The 13,311-nt window shown below is 37.8% G+C and overlaps 1 protein-coding gene across 2 annotated transcripts; it reads left to right on the top strand.

The window, feature by feature from the left end:
- Positions 1-6,675: 6,675 nt before the first annotated feature.
- LOC121888015 lies at positions 6,676-12,326 on the top strand. Of its 2 annotated transcripts, XM_042399267.1 has the most exons (7): positions 6,676-7,696; positions 8,332-8,466; positions 8,759-8,931; positions 9,710-9,871; positions 10,001-10,341; positions 11,327-11,413; positions 12,246-12,326. In XM_042399267.1, the coding sequence occupies exons 1-6, from the start codon at positions 7,512-7,514 to the stop codon at positions 11,330-11,332; spliced, it is 1,002 nt and encodes a 333-aa protein (XP_042255201.1). In that variant the 5' UTR covers positions 6,676-7,511; the 3' UTR covers positions 11,333-11,413; positions 12,246-12,326. The 2 variants fall into 2 exon arrangements, with proteins under 2 accessions (XP_042255201.1, XP_042255200.1); XM_042399266.1 differs by lacking the exons at positions 11,327-11,413; positions 12,246-12,326 and having other exon boundaries at positions 10,001-10,522.
- Positions 12,327-13,311: the final 985 nt, after the last annotated feature.

Here is a 13,311-nt window from a genome sequence, read left to right as displayed (position 1 = left end):
GTCCTGATCAACGGGGAGGCAAAGTGAAGTCTTCTCTCATTTAGTTATCATAGCAACATATCTAAATGTCTGCTGTTACTAAAAACTAAAAATATTTTCCATTCGCCTTAGTTTTCCGTGTTCCTGTAATGCTCATATAGCCCACGGCTCATATTAGAGGTTTATTTATGAATTATTCATCAGGTTTAACCAGGGAATAATAAAACTATTACACATCTCTCATACTGAATCTTTTAAGCTTGTGAAAATGAATTTCCCGTCAAGACATGAAACATGACATTTAAATAAAATTATGCAAATTTAAGTTTATGTGCTTTTTCTTCAAAATAAATAAATAAACAGATAAAAATAACAAATCATAGCCTCATAGTAAAAGTATCAGCTAAGGACACAATTGAACCCTATACATTTATTTTATAGAAATGTAGATTTTGCAGTGACCCACATTTTAGATCTCAAACAAAGTTAAAAAAAAATAAAGTTAGAAATTCCTGTTGTGCAGTTTTTAAAATTGCTTAATCCTATTACACGAATGATTGAACATGACTCATGTTTGAGCATGTTTCAACGCTCACCCTCATCAGTTTATTATGATTATTGTAATATAAGTATTATTTTTATTTCTATAATAATAACAATTATTATTATTAACACCGTTTAAAAAAAACATGTTAAAAGAAAGAAAAAAAACAAATACAAACACTTTGGCGAAAACTGTGGCGAATGGCAACCCCTCCTCCACACTGACACACACACACACTCATAGAGGTTTCTTTGTTGTAAGCTACAGTAGAAACACCTTGTTTGTGACAAGGGCTGACTTATTCGCCTTCAAAAATTACAAAATAAAAAAAAAACCCTTCACCACTGTATTTTTGCAGTAAAATGGTTTGTCTCACTTGTATTAGAGGATTTTTTTCCCCAGAGATTGACCTAAAATATGTTGAAGAACCTTCCTTCAAAAGATATTAAGAGTTTCTACTGAAAAAAGAAGTAAAGTGTCTGTCATAGAACTATGAATAATGGATTAAATAGCAATAGCAATTTTAAATTCATATAGTGTATTGAAGTCTATCTGGACTTAAATGTCTGCAGTCCTTTGGGCATAAGATGAGATGACAATTTAAGGCCCTGGATTGTTGATCTGTATCAAATGATTAAAATCTTCTACTGCCCGAAAACTCAAATCTGGACACTAGCTCTCTTTTATAATATGACAGGTTAGTGGAGAGCATTACACACTATAGGGGGATTTGAACACAGGCCACAAGCTGCAGTGACCTTTGACCCCTCATACCAGGGAGTTAGGACAAGGAGGCCAGGGATAAAAGCCACCAACACAACCACTAAGAGCATTTTTCACTGCTGTAAACACAGGAGACATATCAGAAATGTATCGTTTATCATTATTTATCATTATTAGCACATACAGTATGTGGTTTTTTTTTAATATTTATCAGAATTTTTACTGAGTCAAACTTGCTACATGTTGAAAGCAGTTAACACATTCAGTCGAAACTCAAATGAATCCAGAAGTAAGTTCTTCCATTATGACAGAAACTCAGAATCATTTCTACAAGTGGCCCACACATATTCAGGCCACAGCTTGTAGATTATTGATTAGTATGTCAGTGCCATTGCCCCTTGCCTAAGTCGACAGATATTCTCACCCACAGCCCTTCGTGTTCAGTTAGAGCTATATGTCAAATGTCAAGAAGATGAAAAACACAGCCTGTTGCCTTGCTGCAGGGCACGCAGGCAGGAGACACGATGTGTCAAAAGCAGATTTGAGCAGATGAGTTTGCTTTCTTCTCCTCTTTAAGTGAAGTTTCTTAAATTGGGTTGGTGGGAAATATAATAGGACACTTTTTTTTTTTTTTTGGAGGGGTTGTCTGGGTCTTTGCCAGATAAGGTTTCAGCCAACTTTTTTCACCTACTTCTTTATACTGGGTGCTCAGGATGTGGGACAAAGGGGAAAGCAGCAAAGGGATTCAAGCCTTATTGTAACCAATGCTTTATTTCAGACTAATTTCATTGGGGAGTGGTAGTGGAAGGTGTTCACGTTTGAATAAAACACTCGTTGAATTTTCCTTTAAAAATCCTGAAGGGATTTAAAAATTGTGACAATAGTGAGTTTATATTATATGATATTCTTTATCACTTTAAGTATCACGTGACAGCCTTTAGGTTTAAAATGTGTGCAGTTTAAAAGTGACTTTACTTTATTTTTTGGAAGCCAATTCCCTCCATCAGTATTCATATTTTTACTTATGATGTTGTTCTCACATGTAAGCTTATACTGACTTTATGTTTCATTTTTGTGTTACCGTAATATTATTGTAGACACTTATAGTACTTCATTGACAGTTTATAGTGATTTTATTATACTTTGTGTCATTTTTTAAAAATATGTTGCTAATTGAATATGAGGCTATTTTACTATAAAGATGTTGGTGTTTGCTTATTTTTAATATTTTTTTCTCTGTGGTCACTTTCTCTATAATCTTGACCATATTACTTATATACTAACCTGTTAAATTAATTTTTTTGATGTGTTTTTTTTTTCTTCCCTCCAGCTCCTGTTGTTGTCAAACACAGGAAAGCGTTCCTGGTGATCCAGCCCTGATAAGATCTGCGTGTTACAGTGGATCCTCATTAATAATTTGGCCTGATTGAGGCTTGTTTGGACTGTAATCTGAACCCGCAGAGCTCCCTCTCCTCCCCCCGGGGGGAAACAGCGGCAGAGCGCCGTCAAAAAGGCTTTTTCAATAAGGATGTTTAACTTACATGTTTAAGCACAGCTGTGACTTTACAATAAGGACGCACAGCTCACGATTTAAGCTTTAGGATTTAATAAATGCACGTGCGCCCTAATAGACCTATTAAATCGTCAATGGACTGTTTTTCTAAGCGATTGCTTAAGTAGTCATATTAGTTAATGGACGTTACCTAATTGTTAATTCGTACATTAATCAGCATGTCATCAAATTTGCTTTTTTTGGGTTATTTCTGACGTGTCTGACACATGACTAATCTCCTCTGACCTCTCTCGGATATGCTCCCACAACTAAGGCTTACTGGATGTTTTTGGTTAATCACGACCCTCCAAATGTATCCCCCCCCCCCCCCACCCTCATACCCCCCACCCCGAGTTGCCAGGCCTCTTTTATGGATTCGTGGTTGAGCAGCTTGTAAATGAATTCGTGAATGCATGAACAAGGACCAGATGCAGAGAGTTTGGGGCACGCAACAACTCAGTATAGACCAAAGTCCATTGAACAAGCTGTGCGCACAAGGAGAAGAATCTGATACTGTTCTAAAAAGCTGATTGGATGACATGTTAGTCAAGTTTCATCAATTGTTGAACACAAAGTGGCAAGTATCACATGATCATTTACTAATATCGAGGCATTATATTTTATATAGGAACAAGTGCTTTACATAATTCAGAGTCAACCACTAGTAGCTGCTTACTAAGTAGTATTCTTCAGGTTGGCTAAAAAGATGAAGAATTCCACAAAATACAGCCTAGCAACAATAAAGAGTTGCATGAAATACCAAGTATACTGTAAAAATATGAAACCTATGTGTGAATAGACCAGAATAAAGCCAAACAAGCTGCTAAGACTTGGGAGTTACCATTTCTGTGAAGCAAAAATAGATTGCAACTGCTTCATCCCTCATTATAATAGGCCTATTTTTTTTTTTTTAATCAGATAAAACATATTCTAATTTTGCATCATTCGTTTTTTAAATTTCAATTGAGGATTGAGTTGTCTCACTCTCTCTATGTGTGTCTCCTTCTCTGAATCCTTTCATTGTTGATCTCGCAGCCATGACCCCTTAATCTACTAATCTTGTTTCATTTTAGTTTTGGCATAAAAAAATAAAATAAAAAAATAAATAGGCAGCGTTTCTCTCCTCTGAGCCTGCAGACGACCTTTGTGAAAAATATTAATTTCGGCACAATCTTCAAATATCACAGCATTGATAAATGAACTGTACGTAACGATCATACAGGCCACTATTCCGTTTAAAAGCTTCATGAAGTTGGTCAGTTATTAGAGGATATGAAATCACTTTATTTCCTAACAATTTAACTAAATGAAAATATTATATTCTTGCTTTAGAGAGAGTCTGTCTGGCTCAACGGGACTTAACTTTTGTCTCTTAGAAACACTCCAAGAAAACAAACAGAAACATGTTCACCAGGCCAAAACATGACTCGATTAAAAAGAAAATGTAATCGAGCTGTTATACACCGGGCCATTTGCTATTATTGTTCAGAAAGATGAAATTTGGGGAGACCTGGCCTTATTATCTCCCGAAATCACTGTGCTTAACGGTTTAATTCAATTTGAAGAGAGTCTTGCCCTATTTCAGGGGAAAAAAGTAACCCAGAAAACCAAAAATAATTTGATTAGAAAAGAAGAAGCTGCAGTCGCCGGGATCAGAACAGAAAAGCATAAACTGTTCAGTCTATTTATGGGAAATTAAACATTTTTATGAAAATGTCTCAGCCTCTTTGGAGAACTTTACTCTGTTTGTGATGCTGGCGAATGAAAAGGTGCTTCCACTTTGACCTCCAGTCGCTGATCATCATATGAACAACTTTTATTTGATTTTTCATCCACTCATCTGAAGGGTTAGGGTTAGGGAGAGAGATCAATATGTGGTCTTCTTTAATTTCCTCTCATACAGTTTAATGCCAGCCGATGAATGCGTTAAAATGATGCGCATAAAAATGTGGGTAACCCGAATTTACGGGCAGATTTTCCTCCACTACACCCCTGCCTATAACAAAAGCTTAAAGACAATATCTATCATCAATATCGCTCCACTTCATGCGACTTCACAGTCTACCCGAGTCAGCTGTGCTGTTTTCTCCGGCGGACTCTGGGTCCTCGGTAGGGGCGCAGACTGCAGGCGCTTACATAACGCTTCGCCTGTTTATTACGACTCTCCGTTACGCAGCGCCATAACGCTGATCCAGCAGCTTCTTTTTAAAGATTTCGTTGACATGATCATAAGTTCATTATATCACCGCGTACACTCATTTCAAACACAGCATGAGCTTAACGAATTAAGCAGGTTATTCGCGCTTAGCAGGCCTGAGGTGGGTTTTACGCACCGACAAGACCACAGCGCTACATATAGATGCTTAAGGTTTGGTTAGAAAACGCTTCTCAAAGTGTGATCCGGGCATCTCCAGGGGTCCTTGAAGGGGCTCCAGGGGGTCCCGCAGCAAAATAAAACATAAAGCATTTTCAGAATGAATTAATTCCCATGAAATGATACAAATTTGATGCGTAAAAGGGCGTCAAAATATAAGTTTCACTTCTATGGCTGTTTTGTTTTCATATAAGTAACTGAATCAATATTTAATTAACAATAAAAAAACACCATTTTGGGTTTTTTGGAGATTAAATAAGAACAGTTTGGGTTTTTGTTCACACACATATGCGCAGTTTGTGTTTTTATGTTGTGAAAAGGTGTAAGAGTCCTTGAGCGGAGAGACGAAACGAAATCGCCAAAATATGCGCGTATTCCGTATAAAAAATGGACAGAGAAAATGTGTTTGATTCCCCTTGCTGTGCCTCTCTCTGCTTCAGTCAACATTAAGCGATGGTGCAGTCTGACAGCGCCCCCTGCTGATCACAGGGAGATATAGAAAGTCCTCTTAAAGGGGATGTCTGGAGAACCGGAAGAGCTTTTTAAGGTGGACCGGTGGAGTTAACTGCACGACGGGGACGCTTCTTTCAGCAAAAGGGCTCACAGGGCAAACTGGACTCAGAGGAAAGACCCGCAGTGGTTCTGTTGTGTTTTCACATTTTTGTGCCTCACAACTCAGACTTGCTTTGCAAAAATAAGCGTCTAGAGAGGGAATTCAGTATTGTGCCTTCAATGACACCTTTCTTAAAGCAAGTACAAAAATACCAATAATGCTGAGATAATTGTTCTCATTTCTAGTTTAAAACAACGTTTCCGGGTATTTCCTTGAATTAAGCAAATAAGTGGAGATCCCGACTAGAGCAGAATGATAATTTAACACAATATTACACACAGTTAAAACTCAAGTAGATCACCCCGTTGGCATTTTACCTAAGACGAAAAATATGTCAAGACACAATAAATAAATAAAACCAAATAGTAGTTAAGATTCATAGTTTGATTTCAGACTCAGTGCTGCTCATATAGAAGCTTTATTGGACTTTGCTTCATGTTAAGGCTTCTTTAAGTTGGCTGGCAGATGATGCAGGTCCCTCATCTGGCAGTAGAATCATTTTTCCCACTAACATATTAAAACATGATGTGAATATTTGTAGATGCTTTTAGGGACATCAGATATTATTTTTGATGCTGATGAAAGAACGCAGATCAGATTCTGATCCTCTACATGATCTAATAGGCTTCAAATGGGCCACCGGACATTAACGGAATCAAATCAATAACGAGGTTTGCTTCCTGCCTCTGTGTGACCGTCCTGTCGGTCCTGTGATGGAAAATATTAATTCATTCTTGTGATCTATGTTGTGGGCCTACCTGAGGCATGTTGGCACGTGGCCAGGTCACTTTAGGCCAGTTCAGGTTATCTTAATGAAATGCTTTAATAATGACAAGAATAATCATAATTACAGATCTTTAGATGAAAAATATACACAGATGGGTGGACAAAATAACACAAGCAGCACCTGATCCTCTTTTCAATGCATGTTTTCTTTTGTGGTTTAATGTGATCACAAATGATTTTATTTACCATATTAGACTATTTAATTAATTTTAGTGGCTGTGCTTCATAAACCAGCAATTAAGACAACAGCTATATCTTTGTACCTTTGGGAGTTACTTTATTTTACATTGAAAATATTGTAATACTGCTATTTTATATTCAGCCTGACTCACTGGTGACCTTTGCAATTGTAATAATGTGATTTTCACGGAATAGATAGTATAACAGAAACACGACTTTAAATAAACAAGATTATATTTTAAAGGGCAGCTATACATTTAAAAAAAAAATCCTCACACATCATGACAGTAAATGCCAAACACTGGAAATACTGCATTAGTGAAGACGATCAGTGATCACAAGTTCTCACAACAAGATTACAGGAAAGACAGTGAAGGAGACAGTTTCACACAACACAGCAAACTGCAGCCTTTAATGAAAAGCTTCCTCATGCTTTCTCTCTAAAATTCAGCCATTGCTTATTTTTGCAGGGCAATGCATTGCAATATATTAACAGGCCTATAATTTAAATGTCGTTTTACTTGTTTGATCCACTGAAACCTTCCTTCCTCCTTCACACCTTTCCATCCCATCTGCATACAGTCCCATTATCTCTTCTAACTCCCTCATAAACAGTGTATACACACAGTCTGTGGTGTCAACGCACCTGCCTTTCTCCTCCTTTCCTTTCCTCTTCTCCGTCTGAAACGTCTTCAGCGAACACAGTCTGTCCATCAGCTGTCCTCTTGTTCTTTGCGGCCTTTATCCTCGCAGATCAGACATGTTCAGTGCTTTTGTTTATACGTTCATGGCGTTGAACTCGTTTTGTCACCGCTCGTCTGCTGCAGGTCACGGGGATCCGTCGTGGTTCATGGGATGCGTCAACGCCAGCAACAGACTTTATCCACATGAGGATGTCCGTGACCTTGACCCGGTAACCTGCTCTGTGCGCTGCCTGGATGAAGGGTGAGAGAGCATGTGGAATAAGCTGAATTTCAGCCAAAGCTGGTTTGGATGTTTGTGTCGTAAAATTACAGAGAAAATGCATTTCATGAATTTTTAAAATGTATTCCTACTGGAAGAAGTATTTTCTCAAAGGTGTCAGAAATAATCTGACGTTAAGTAATCTTGTATTATGTATGAAAACATTATATTTTTACATACATTATCAAGCACTTACGTAGATGACATGTTCTCACTCTGAAATACATTGGGGTGTAAAATCAAACAAGAGGCCGATTTCTTTTAGATAAAACATATGACAGGACAGCTCATTTTTTCCCCAGTATTTCTTTTTTATGCTATGAAAAAAAAAATCAAAAATGGTTTAAAACTTAGCATTTAAAAGCATTTTCAATCACCAAAAAACCTTAAAACATGGAAAATAAATGTTAACTTGACCTCTGGACTCAAGAGAGATTGGCTGACTTTTGCACTTAACATGTTTTCTATTGCAACAAAGTGTTTCACCAGATTTTAATGCATCACATCTTGGATTCCCAACATCTTTCTAAAACACAAGACATGTTAGCAGGAGGTGTGCAGCACTTAGACACTATTTTGGAAAGTATTATATTAACCTTCAGTATTTGTTGTTGAAGGTACCAGACTGCAGCATTAACATTAGAGAGATGCTACTGTGGTAACCAGCTGCATGGTTGGATAGTCAGTGAGTGCTTCAACATATCTTCCCATGGAGGGTCAAAGGACATCAGAGGAGAAAGTGAGGGACGAAGGTGAGATATGCTGCAGCATTTTCTATTTCCTTCTCCATTTTCTTTCAATATTCTATCTGTAACTATCTCCTCAGTACAACTTACTGCTGTGTAAAGTAAAACATTTCAAATTCATAATAGCTTTGACGACCAGATCATCATTTATACCCTTTGTGTTTGAAGCTTTTTGTGTTTGATATGTCCTGGATTCTTTTACTGTGAATGAAGAAAGTCAATTTCCATTCTTTTCTTTTCTGTTCTGTTCTGTTCTGTTCTGTTCTGTTCTGTTCTTTGCTTTTCTTTTCTTTTCCAGTGTGCTGTACCTGCCTGTTGGAGGTGGAAAGGGAAATGTGGCACTCTACAGAACTGAAGGACCCTTTCTGCACAGCATCAGTGTGTCTACCTCTCCAGACAGAGTGCATGCTGGGAAAACTTTTGTCTTGGAGGTTTCTGGAAACCTGGCTGGACGCCCCAACCAGCCCACAGGTCAGCTGCTACTTTACACACTGTAGGTTCTGTTCCTGGAAATATGCATACAGTGGCTGCTGTGTCTCACTTGACACAGAGGTTTGTTTAAGTTAACAATGAAAGGAAATGATTTTTCCAGTTGTGTTACAGTGTCTGCTGTTTTTTTTTTATTTTTTAAAAATTGTCATCTGTTGTGTTTTTTGATATTATGTTAAGTAGTTTTTAGCTTCATTCATTGAATGAAAGGTATAGATAAAAGTGTTATTATTGCAGAAGAAAAGTCTGGTGGAAGCTTCAACTTTAGACTTAATTTTAGAGAGACAACATTTATTTTTATTTATATTTTAATAAGCTTTTCCCCCCAATTTTGCAAACATAAAAATAATACATCTGTAAACCACAGTTAAAGCCTTGTAGGGGAAAATACTATATGTGTTATAATGATGTTAGAAAAAAAGTTATATACATATTAAAGCTGCTGCAGAACCATGCTATAATGTGTTAAAAAATCAAGATGATTGCCAAATGTATCATTATCATTAATATTAGTAAAGATCAAATGCATTCAGGTAATTGATTTATATCCAATTTTAAAATAATTATTTTATGAAAATGTTTTCTTTATGTGGTGGTGAGCAGTATTTCATCCAGAATGTGGTTGATCATAGATTTTTATCTAAAGGAATCTACTTACACAAAGGCAAAAATATACATATATATTATCTGTTACTGGTTTAATATATACATACATAATTTTAAGCACTTTTTTTGAATGAGGTTTTTGATTTATTTTCAGGGATTGTGGGTCTGGGAGAGGAGAGCCTCTGTCATGTCAATGTGGAGTTTCTGTGGACAACCACTGCAGGTCAAAGTTCGCATCATGTCAGCGTGTTGGATGATGGTTCCTTTGCTGTGTCATCTGATTGGATTTTGGAAACTTCAGGAAAACATGAAATCAGTAAGGCACAAGAGCAAACTTGTTTTGTTCAGTAATTAAAAATTGAGGGATTAATTTATTTTTAAACATAAATTATTACATATTTGACCTAACACCTACTACCTCTCCACCCTTCTATTTTGTTTGTAGACATCAGCGTCTCCAACCCTCTATCCAGACTCTCCTCCACCCTCCAGCTCTCTGTCTTGCAGCCATTTCCTGACACCTTGGTGATCTCTTTGCTTCATGGCCCATTGGGCGTCCCCTCCTGCATCCCCTTCCTACAGATGAACTCCCACAATGTGACTGTGAAGGCAGCATACGTGGGTGACCCTGTCACACTACAGGCATATGTGGCTGATGGGATGGAGGCAGAGTTCTCCTGGTGGTTTACTCATAGAGAGAAGGAGGAAAACAAGGGGGTGGAAGAGGAGAGGACGAGTGTAAAGACAGCTTGCCTCCCCAACACTGACTGTCTGAACAGTACTATGGTATGTAGGACTGAGAATATAGCACGACTATGTGATGCAAATGTATCTCAAAATTACTCCTCTCAGTCTGTTTTTATCCTACTTCCACTGTCTGCTTCTAATATCAGCTTAAAATATGGAGGTACTGCACATTTTCTTTTTTAGAATAACCAGGGCTGTAAATATTTGAAATATGTGTTGTGAATAATTGTATTTGGAGATTTATGATGGATGATATTTATATAGAATTTAAGCCCGGAAAATTTTGGTTTTAAAATGTGTTTTATCAGAATTATAAAGTTGTCAAATATGATAGCTCATTGCAGAGCAACAATTATACAAATCAGTGAAGTCTGGGAGGTTTTTGACAGCAATTGTGGTCATCAACAGAATTAAAATCCATAAATAACAGGCAAATATGTATTAAATTTAACAACAAACAAAGTGCTTTTACTCAGGCTTTACTCAACTTAAATTGTGTCACTGACTTTGTCATTATATAGGGTTCAACAATCACCGCCGAGAATGTGAAAAGTTTACAAAAGCATTATGACTAGTAAATAACACTGGCAACTATGTCATGAATTATTCAACATCGTCTTCCTCCAGTAACAACATGTACACATGCTGCTTGGACAGGACTGATAGGGTTTAAGAGAGAAATGCTTAAAGCTGTCTCTGATGCAGAGCTCATTTTGTAGTTTTTAGAAGATGCTGGAGTTTCGTTTTGATTAATCTTAGTAGTTAAGGATATATGACACTAAAACTACACTAAAAATCACATAGTATGAATTTATGGGGCCTCTGTTAGTGTAAAATGAATGCTGTTGTCTATCGCAGTCCCATTTGGTGATTTAGGCTGTCAAGATAGATGTGTTTTGATGTAAAAAAAAAAAAAAAAAAGAAGTCCAATTTCAACAGTGAAAAATCTCCAGGACAGGGCTCAACACCGTCTGTCATGTTTTTAATCTGGCAACTGAGAAAATGTAATTCTAAATGCCCTCAGAACTGAACCTTTGAAACAGAAGGAGTTCACGTGGTGTCAGTAAATGCCTCCACTACCTCTGGATGGACGCAGGAGACAATCCATATTGTGAGTATTCTGCTTTCATTCACTAAAAATGTTTTCTTCATGTGGCATCAATGATTAAAGGATACATCTGATAATATTCTAAATCTGTTTAATTGTCTACAAATCTCATAAAAAAGACCAAAACCAACAAAATGTTAATCTGATTAGTTTAATTTATTAGATTTATTTGTCAGAGACCAAATACAAAAAATCATTCATCTCACATAAGGAGAAGAGATGTGTTGTGCCAGATTTAGCTACTAGCACATTTCCATCTGTCGCTCTATACTTTACGACTTCCCCAGCCTGTCTCTGGCTCACAGCCTCAAGCCCACTGGTTCCTACGGAACACACAGATCTCTAAAAACAGGTCACAAATTTATAGTTTCGCTTTAAAAAAAAAAAAAGGCTGAATCATTTCCTCAAACAGCTGCGCACTGTAGTTTTTTGCAAACATTACTCAAACAGGAGTAAATAATGTATTTTTTAGGAGCTATTTTCATCTGCGGATTAATATGCATTTGGTGCATTAGCAAGTATTTACCACAGCAGAACGGTGTATGTGGGACAGTCCAAACAAACCACAGTGCCCATGTTCATCCTAATGAAGGAACACGTCACACAGTGCAACAGTGTGGCACATTAATGTGTTTTTAATTGTTTTTGGACAGCAATCGTGGTCCAAGGCACAGAGAAATGAGCTACATCAGACTTTGGCTACACTTCTCAGTATGATCAATTCATTGTTGATTTTGGTATCTTTAATGGGGTCTGACAAAAAGAAAAATGTAAAATATGACCACACTTATCCTTTAATCTGACATTTGTGTGATGTGGGTGTGTGCATTTGCAGGTGGTTGTGCGTCTTGCTGTATCTGACCTAAGAGTGAGTGTATCTGGGGAACAGCTGAGTGCAGTAGAGGGCATTTCTGTAGACGTGCAGCTGCTCACCACCATGAAGCAACTACTTCTTCTCAACCTCACACTGAACAGCGACAACAACCAAAATGATGATGACAGAAGTGATTTAACTAATTGCAATGAAAATATCAGCGACAACACCGCTAACATTAATAAAGCTGAGAATCATACAAGAAAAATAACCAACCAGGAAAACAGTAATGATCACAACTGTAGCAACGGTAACCATGGAAACATCAACTATGATCACAATCTCAATCAACATCGCAATAATATCCGTTGTCACGGTGGCACCCACTCACATCCCCCCCAACGGCCTCATCCCTCTACACCACCTTCACACATCCAACCACTCCAGCTGCCGTCTGCACCTCCACCTTCACTGCCGCCTCCCCACCACTGCAGGACAGTATCACCTCACAGCGTCTGTCCTTTCCACCGCTGATCCTTCATCAGTGCTGCTCTTCACTGTCCTGCCTCCAGCCTTGATGGTGTATGAGCGTATACAAGCCCTGAGGCCTTCTGGGAGTTGGATGTCAGTAGTTCTGACACAGACTGAATTCAGCCTGGAGGTTGTCAGCTGTGTGAAGTCGAAAGTGGTTTGGACTTTTAGTTTGGATGATGCTGTTGTGATTAACAGAACAACTGAAAATTGGAACATAAATGTGTCTCTTCCAATAGCAGGGAGTTATAATGTCACAGTTAAGGCATTTAACCCAGTCAGCTGGGCCTCCTTCCACACTCACATACTGGTTCAAGATCCAGTTAGAGAGCTGGTCTTAAAGGTTCCAAGTGTGATCACAACAAATCGAAAACATTCAGTTTTATTTAGCGTCACAGCAGGGTTGAATGTAACTGTGTCTCTGCTGGTGAATGCAACAGTACTGTACAGAAACAGCAACTACGCTGCAGAAGAGGAGGCAGCAGTGGTTTTGTTTTTGACCATGCTGGGACAGTTGTGGTTGAGCTTTGAGCTGAGAATCGAGTCTCTTCTCAGA

Source organism: Thunnus maccoyii, chromosome 21 (genome assembly GCF_910596095.1).
Source record: "Thunnus maccoyii chromosome 21, fThuMac1.1, whole genome shotgun sequence".
Classification (NCBI taxonomy): domain Eukaryota; kingdom Metazoa; phylum Chordata; class Actinopteri; order Scombriformes; family Scombridae; genus Thunnus; species Thunnus maccoyii.
The sequence above is the reverse complement of the archived record's forward strand: the minus strand, read 5'-3'. Positions and strand labels throughout refer to the sequence as shown.

Coding starts and splice junctions, on each gene's coding strand:
- LOC121888015 (XM_042399266.1), top strand. CDS start 7,512: ATGTTCAGTGCTTTTGTTTATACGTTCATGGCGTTGAACTCGTTTTGT. Junction 8,467..8,758: donor GGAGAAAGTGAGGGACGAAG/GTGAGATATGCT, acceptor TTTCTTTTCCAG/TGTGCTGTACCTGCCTGTTG. Junction 8,932..9,709: donor ACGCCCCAACCAGCCCACAG/GTCAGCTGCTAC, acceptor ATTTATTTTCAG/GGATTGTGGGTCTGGGAGAG.